This window comes from Salvelinus sp. IW2-2015, unplaced genomic scaffold (assembly GCF_002910315.2).
Source record: "Salvelinus sp. IW2-2015 unplaced genomic scaffold, ASM291031v2 Un_scaffold2639, whole genome shotgun sequence".
NCBI lineage: Eukaryota > Metazoa > Chordata > Actinopteri > Salmoniformes > Salmonidae > Salvelinus > Salvelinus sp. IW2-2015.
Window position 1 is genome coordinate 105691 of NW_019943946.1, and position 8839 is coordinate 114529.

Here is an 8839-nt window from a genome sequence, read left to right on the forward strand (position 1 = left end):
GATCACACTGACAAACAGAGTTGTAAAGGTCCCAACCACCCACAGCTGTGTGTGTTGATGATGACATGGCTGTAAGTCATAGCAGTATCCACTGAGATTTAAGTCACAGACTAATAACAGGACAGGCCTTGGATTCTGCAAGAAGCATAAATGGGCTTTACGTTTTCTCACCAAAGTGTGTGAAGCTACACGCTGTCGCTCGGCCTTCTTTCTGTTTAGAACAACATTCCACTACAACACTTCAACCCACAATATGGAGCGGGGTGAACGAGGAGAAGGAGAGGAAGGAGAGAGGAGGAGAGGAAAGGAGAGAGGAGCAGAGGAACGGAGTGAGTAAAGGAGAGAGGAGGAGAGGAAAGGAGAGAGGAGGAGAGGAAAGGAGAGAGGAGGAGAGGAGGAGATCAAACAGGGTGTTGTTATCTTAGTGACATCGACCATACAGCCCTTCAATAGACACAGCTGCCAAATCAACTGAGAGAGAGAGAGAGAGCAAGAAGGACAGCGTGAGAGAGAGAGATAGAGGGGGAGAGAGGACAGAGAGATAGAGAGAGAGGGGGGGAGAGAGAGGTCTGTAACCAGTCTGACATCTGATGAGTCAGTTGGGCTGTAAACAGGACACACACTCTATAGGTACATTGATATTCAGTGCAGAGTGGAGGGTAGAGGTGGGTTAACGACCTCAGTATTAATTCATAGTTTTAATGTTTCCTCCTCTGCTGTCAGAGTTAATGGAAGGAAGTCACCATCAGTCACACACACTCTGCAGTTACACACAAACACACACACGCACACACATACAGCATGCATTTTGAAATGTAAAACAGTTTTAGGAGTTTTAATGAACCATTATAACTTCCAGACTTAACCCAATGATCCCTGCATTGTTAATATTCAGAAGGTTCAACACCCAGGCATCACCCAACGATCAACCGATAACCTAAACATCGGCCAATGACTAACCAATGACCCAGACATCGCCCAACAATCCATGCATGGTTAAAATTCAGACCACACCCAACGATCCCCGCGCGGTTGGATACCCAGAGCAGATATATGTGTGAGAGTTAATTGTGCCTACCAATGTATTCCATGGTAAAGCAGCGTTAGGACTGGGTGGAGACTGAGAGGAATATTAATGATGTTGGAGCCAGTTAGATAGAAACAACCACCATGAACTGCATTAACTCATAGTAATAAAGAACATTCTGTGTGTGTTTTTATTGTCTGCTGTGTCTGTGTGTGTGTGTTGTGTGTGTGTGTGTGTGTGTGTGTGTGTGTGTGTGTGTGTGTGTGTGTTGTGTGTGTGTGTGTGTGTGTGTGTGTGTGTGTGGTGTGTGTGTGTGTGTTGTGTGTGTGTGTGTGTGTGTCCGTTCCGTCCGTCCGTCCGTCTCCGTCCGTCTCGTCCGTTCCGTCCGTCCGTCCGTGGGCAGATAGACAGAATTTCTCTCTCTCTCTACTGCATTAACTTAAAATAATGAGACTGACTGGAACAGCCAACCAATTATTACACCCAGCCAATCTGAAAGCACAGACTGGGTATCTGTATGTCTACATGTTCAAACTATAACTTCCCCTCTCCCTCACTTTCTCTCTCGCTCTCTCACTTTCTCTCTCTCTCTTTCTCTCTGTCTCTCTCTCTCCTCTCCAGGTTCCTCTCCAACACGTCGTTCCAGGGTTCTACGGGCGCGGTCCGTGTGGCACCTGCTCTCTCCCAGGTCCTCTCCTCCCAGCTGTACCACGTGTGGAGCRTGAAGAGAGGTCCTCTTGGCCAGCCGTCCTGGGTCACCGTGGCCCACTGGACCACCGGGCGCCTACAGCTGGACGAGGGGGTGTTGGGGCTGGGGGTCGGGGCTGGCCTGGGGCTAGGCCCGGGGAGGAGGACAGGGTCCGGGTCTGGGTTAGGGGTCCAGAGAGGGGATAGGGACAAAGACAACAGACCTGGAGGGAGATGGAGGCCGGGGCTACAGATGGCGGGCCGGAGATTAAGGTTRGTGACCCTGGTGGAGCATCCCTTCGTGTTCACTAGAGAGGTGGATGAGGATGGGCTGTGTCCCGCTGGTCAGCTGTGTCTGGACCCMAGYACTAACCGCTCAGATCTACTGGACTCACTGTTCAGTCACCTGCACCAGACCAATACAACTACTACCACMACTGACCACAGTGAGTATACCTACAGTACACAYTACCTACAMTACATCACTCCAGACCAGTAGACCAGGACTYACCCTTCCTGTCCCTGTCCTGTCCTGACCACAWCCCCAGACCCAACAGAGGACCTGCGGAAGTGTTGCTATGGTTACGTTATTGACCTGTTGGAGAAGCTGTCGGAGGACCTGAAGTTCACCTTTGACCTTTACATCGTGGGAGACGGGAAGTACGGAGCGATGAGCAGCACTGGGAGGTGGACCGGTCTGGTACGTCATCCTACCTTCTACCTATCTAACTATCTACCTATCTATCTAATCTATCTATCTACTATCTACCTATGCTACCTATCTACTTCTATCTATCTACCTATCTACTATCTAGTCTATCTATCTATCTACTATCTATTCTATCTATGCTATCTATCTATCTATCTATCTTATCTATCTATCTATCTATCTATCTATCTATCTATCTATCTATCTATCTGATCTAATCTGATCTATCAATTCATATCATTCAAGGGCTTATTGCGCATGGGCAAACATTGTTAACATTGCCGCAAAGCAAGTGAGGTAGATATTCATACAAAAGTGAAATAAACAATACAAATTAACAGTAAAGCATTACAAATTACCAGAAGTTTCAAACAATAAAGACATTACAAATGTTATATTAAATATATATACAGTGTTTGTAAAATGTACAAATGGTTTAAAGCACACAAGTTAGAAATAAATAAGATAAATATGGTTGTATTACAATGGTGTTTGTTACTTCACTATATCTATCTATCTATCTATCTATCTATCTATCATCTATCTATCTATCTATCTTCTATCTATCTATCGATCTATTATCTATCACTCTATCTATCTATCTATCTATCTATCTATCTATCTGTCTGCCTGTCTGTCTGTCCTGTCTGTCTGTCTGTCTGTCTGTCTGTCGTCTGTCTTGTCTGTCTGTCTGTCTGTTCCTGTCTGTCCTGTCTGTCTGTCTGTCTGTCTGTCTGTCTGTCTGGTCCGGCTGTCTGTTCTGTCCCTGTCTTCTTGTTTAATAGTTGTTTTGTATAATAATATAAGTATGAATTGATGCCATATTGACATTGATTGTTTAACCTAACCTTAATGAAAAATGTTTGCAGAAGGATTGTAGAATATGCAAATGTGTAATAGTGTCCTTCTGAAGGTTGTAGCATGTTTCCTGGTTTCTCATATTAGGTGGGAGAACCTGCTTGAGTGGAACAGGCCGTATCATGGCTGTGCTATCATTCTCGCCATCAACATTAGCCAGGAGCAAGTAGTTATAGACTTCACCTCTCCATTCTACTCTATCCTCTGCTGGGGAATACTGGTTGAGTGAGAGTGTGTGTGTGTGTGTGTGTGTGTGTGTGGTGTGTGGTGTGTTGGGTGGTGGTGTGGTGTTGTGGTGTGTGTGTGTGTGTGTGTGTGTGTGTGTGTGTGTGTGTGTGTGTGTGTGTGTGTGTGTGTGGTGTTGTGTGTGTTTGGTGTGTGTTGTTGCCTGTTGCCTGTGTGTCTGCCTGTACTGCAACCTGATATGTGTGTGTTGGACAACAGTTTATTAATGTGTGTGTATGGTTTACTACACAGGTGCGTAGCAGGACCCATCAGCCCCTATTGGGGCCTTCATGTGGCTCCTCTCCATTGGGTCCATTGTGGGTGGGCATCTTCGTCCACTCTTCATCTTACCGGCACTCTTTCCCTCCCGTCTATGAGTTGGACACAGTCCTTTGGTGAGAAAATACTAAAATAGCTCATTATGGCCTGTCATTAGGTTTCATTATAGTCTGTGACCTATATCTCTCAGTGGACTACTGCTATTGACTTATGTCCACTACACAGTGTGGTGTGTTTGGGACCTTTACACCTCTGTTGTGTCTGTGATCCTACACACACACCACACAAACACAACCCCAACACAACACAACACAACCACACACACCACACCACCACACACACACCACCAACACCCAACAACGCTGACTCCGTGTTGTGTTGACGCAGGTATGACTCTCATGGGAGAACAGCCTCAGAGTGTTTCCTACTCCTCCCTAGTCCCTCAACCTCTGCTCACGCCATCCTGTTTGGTACGCACTTTGTTTCCGCTTACTAAGGTCTGGTGGGATGGTGATTGGAGAGCATAATGGAGGGAGGAGGGGGAGGGATGGAGGGGAAGGCGATGGAGGGAGGATAGGGAGAGTGGGATGGGGGAGAGGGTTTGAATAATCACATATTTAACCGAACATAGTCTTTTTCTTCTTTCCTTTCTTTGTCTTCTCTCTTCCTTCTTGCTTCTCTTTTCTCTTCTTCTCTTGTCTTCTCTCTTTTTCTTCTTCTCTTCTCTCTCCTCTCGTCCCTCTCTCTCATCTCTCTAGTCCTCTCCCTGTTCTCGTCTCCTGTCTGCCTTCCTCGTATCTCTCCTCTCGGTCTCTCTCTCTCTCCTCTCCTCCTCTCCCTCCATCTCTCCTCTCTCTCTCTCCTCGACTCCATCCTCCTCGCTCTTCGTCTCTCTCTCTCCCCCTAAACACATCTCTTCTTCTATCTCGTCTCAGTCTCTCTTCTTTCTCTCTTTCTCGTCTCTTCCTCTCTCTTCCTCCTTTCTACTTCTCCTCTCTTGCCTCTTCTTTTCTCTCTCTCTCTCCCCTCCCTCTCGCTCTCCTCCTCCCCTCCATCCCAGACCCTCCAGTGTTGGACCCAGTAAGTTTCCTGATGAACCTGTGGGTATCTCCTGTCTGCGGTTTGTCCAGTTAATACAGCAAACTGGCTGCTGTCATGTGGGGGGAGAAAACTTTGAAACAGGTGTCTGGATTCTATGATGAAGAGGTAAAAACACACACACACACCAGCACTGGCGTGCACACAAACCCAGGTAGCATGTACAGGCACTACATACGTACAAACACACCACAACGCACTTACTTAGCACACACAGCACAAGCCGAGTTATCAATGTGGAGGAAATGAAATGACTGAATATTGAACAAAACAGCTGGATCAGGGTAAGTTACATGGTGCTATATGATTCAGACAATGATAAGTGTATTCCTCCTTGGTAATAAAAAAGAGAGGGGCCCGTCACCAGAATTGCTTCTCCCACAGTGTTTTTATTCCTGAACACCAATTAAAATGTTTCAACTAGAACGCTTTGATACCTGTTGACATACGAAAGACTGTGAGTTGAAATATTGTAAAATCTCCCACTGGGGAGACAATATTCCTGTGTACGGGGCCTTCTCATTTTTTTAATGTGGATACTTTTTCAGTCCTACCGTGGTATTCTCAATTTACTGATGTGCACTATCACCATCCTTTTTCTTATGTTATCTCTTCCGTTACCTTAAAATATCCCCTCTTCTCTCCCTCCCTTCCCCTCCCTCTCCACCCTCCTGTTTCCCCCAGCTATTGCACCACCATCTCCCGTGGGTTCAGGTTTGGGACAGTCAGGAGAGCTCTGCAGAGGACTAACAATGAGGAGAGTTCTCTGCCATGCATGACTAGCAAGTGAGGCGTTACAAACAACCACACGCACACCAGACGGGAGTGGATCATGCTAATAGTAAGGACCACACACAGTTGTTGCCTAACACAAAGATCCAGTTACCCACCCAGTGGCGTGTTATGACTAAATTTTTCATTTAGCTCTTAATTCCCCCACGTCTCCAGCGTTTACAGTTTTCTTCCTCCTCATCGCTTTGGCTTAATTCTCCACATGAGAATATTTTTTTTCAAAACAATAAGTTCAAATCGCTGAAGCAATTAGTTTCTTGTTCACTATCCGAGATTTGAATTTCTTATTCATTATAAGCAAATGATGTGTTTGGCACAGTGTGCAAAAGGGAAGTAATCAATTGTTACTAGCAATTTGCAACATAACTAGCATTGCTACAGGACTTGCTGAGATAGCTGAATGAGTTCGTTTCTCGCGTGAAATTGTCATATCTCTTCAAACTTCTTTTAAACATTCTGGTCATCAGTTTTGAGCCGTCAGTCATGCAAAATGATCCATTCAATGAATCATCAGAATACATGTATACCCTAAATATCTATGAATGGAAATGGTGTGTGATGTCTGCTAATGGGTCAAATGTACCTGCGCAGGTGACATATGTATATGAAATAGGAATCACAATTCGATTAACCAATTGCAAGTTTGGAAGCATATATATGGAGCTGCACAGCATCAATCTACATTTATTGAACAATGGAGGAATACACCTGACAACTTGGAAAATCAGAAGGAATGTTTGGTGTACATGTCATGGTTAGCCATGGTGGTGTATGCAATGGTAGGGGCTGGTGGATGGTAGCTGGATGATGGTTACAGGTGTTCCGTGGTCATGGAATGGTGGTGTGGTGTCGGGTTAGGATAATGGAAGAGTAGATAAGGTCGTGATCCGATGATACCAAGCCTAAATTGTACATGGACATGTCATAGAACCATGTGTTACAAGGAAGAGGGATGGTCGGAGAGATACCGCACTAATTAAACAGATCCACCGTGTCATAAAACCATGGTGTTTACAATGGGAAGAGGCGGTCGGAGAAGTACAGCCTAATGTAACAATGTCCACAGTGTCATAAACCATGGTGTTACAAGGAGAGAGGCTGGTTCGGTAGAGCTAACGCCTAATGTTACCACATTCCACAGTGTCATAACCATTACGGTGTTATCAAATGGAAGAGGCTGGTCGGAGAGGTACAGCCTAATTTAACAAGATCACACAGTGTCCATAAAACCCATGGTGTTACATAATGGTAAGGCTGGTCGGACGAGAGTACACGCCGTAACTGTAAACCAAGTTCCACAGTGTCATAACCATCATGGTGTACCAATGGAAGAGGCTGGTCGAGAGTAACAGCCTAATGTAATGTCCACAAAGCTGTGTCCATCAAACCGAATTGGTGTTATACAATGGAAGAAGGCTGGGTCAGTAGAGTAAAAAAGCACTAATGTGTAACAGGTCCAGACAGGTCATGACACATTGGTGTTAACAATGGAAGAGAGCAGGTCAGTGGTTACAGTGAGACATTACAGCCTTAATATGTAAACATCTCCACAGATGTCATAAACCATGGGTGTTAAACAATGGAAGAGGCGGTTCAGAGAGGACAATGCCTATGTATAAACATGTTCCAAGTGTCAAACCATGGTGTTACATGGAAGGAGGGCTGGTCGGAGAGCTACAGCTAAGTAAACAGATTCCACAGTGTCATAACCATGGTGTTACATATGGAAGAGGCTGGTCCGGAGAAGTACAGCCCTAGTAAACATGTCACAGTGTCTAACCATGGTGTTACAATGGAAGAGGCCTGGTCGGAGAGTAACCAAAGAGCTAAGTAACACCACAGTGTCATAAAACCCATGGTGTTACTGGAGAGGGCTTGGTTCGGAGAGTACAAGCCTGTAGATGTACATGTCACAGTGTCAATAAACCTATGGTGTTAATCAATGGAAGAGGTGGTCAGAGAGTACAGCCTAATGTAAACGAATGTCCAAGTGTCATAAACCATGGTGTTACAAATGGAAGAGGCTGGTCAGGAGTACAGCCAATGTAAACATGTCCACTAGTGTCATAACCATGGTTGTAATAATGAAGAGGCTGGTCTAGTAGAGTACAGCCTATATGTTAACAGATCCCCAGTGTCATAAACCCCATTGGTGTTACATGGAAGAGGCTGGTCGAGAGTAAAGCTAATTGTTAACAAGGGCCACAGTGTCATAAAAACCATGGTGTTACATGGAAGAAAGGACTGGTCGGAGAGTAGTAAAGCTATTGTTACAGATCCCAGTGTCATAACGCATGGTGTTACAAAATGGAAGAGGCTGGTCAAGAGTACTGCCTATAGTATATTATCATTCCACAGTGTCATAAACCATGGTTGTTAATGAGAGGCTTGGTCGGCCCAGAGTCAGCCTAATGTTAACCAGATCCCAGTGTCATAACGCATGGTGGTTACGATGGAAAGAGGCTGGTCGGAAGGTACAGCTAATGTTAAACCAGATCGCACAGTGTCATAAAACCCATGGTGTTAACAATGGAAGAGGCTGGTAAGAGTAAGCTAATGTAAACATGTCCACAGTGTCATAAATGGTTTACCACTGGAGGGTCTTGGTGGAGAGTAAAGCTAATGTTTAAACATGTCCACGTGTCATAAACGATGGTGGTACAATGGAAAGAGCTGGTGGGAGAGTAACACGCCCAATGGGTATAACAGATCAAGTTGTCATAAACCCATGGTGTTACAATGGAAGATGGCTGGTCCGGAGAGTACCCTAATTGTAAACATGTCCACAGTGTCATGAAAAACCATGGTGTTACAATGGAAGAGGTGTCAGGAGAGTACAGCCTAATGTAAACAGTAAGTGTATAAAAACATGGTGTTTACATGGAGCGGCTGGTCAGTGAGAGTACAGCCTAACTGTAACATGTCCACAGTGTGATGAACCATGGTGTTACATTGCGAAGAGGCTGGTCTCAGAGAGTAACAGCCTAATGTAAAACGGGTCCACAGTGTCATAACATGGTGTTAAATTGGAAAGAGACTGGTCGGAGAGTAAAACCTATGTTAACAGATCACAGTGTATAAACCATGGTGTTACACCATGGAAGAGGCTGGTCAGAGAGTAACAGCCTAATGTAACATGTCACAGTGGTCCATAAACATGGTGT

At 45.2% G+C, this 8839-nt stretch overlaps 1 protein-coding gene across 1 annotated transcript; it reads left to right on the forward strand.

Moving 5' to 3' along the window:
* The first annotated feature begins 992 nt into the window (after positions 1–992).
* On the forward strand, positions 993–5673 carry LOC112074447 (glutamate receptor ionotropic, NMDA 3B-like). Its single transcript, XM_024141627.1, has 5 exons — positions 993–1057; positions 1649–2160; positions 2263–2414; positions 3759–3901; positions 5568–5673. The coding sequence occupies exons 1-5, from the start codon at positions 993–995 to the stop codon at positions 5671–5673; spliced, it is 978 nt and encodes a 325-aa protein (XP_023997395.1).
* The last annotated feature ends 3166 nt before the right edge of the window (positions 5674–8839 follow it).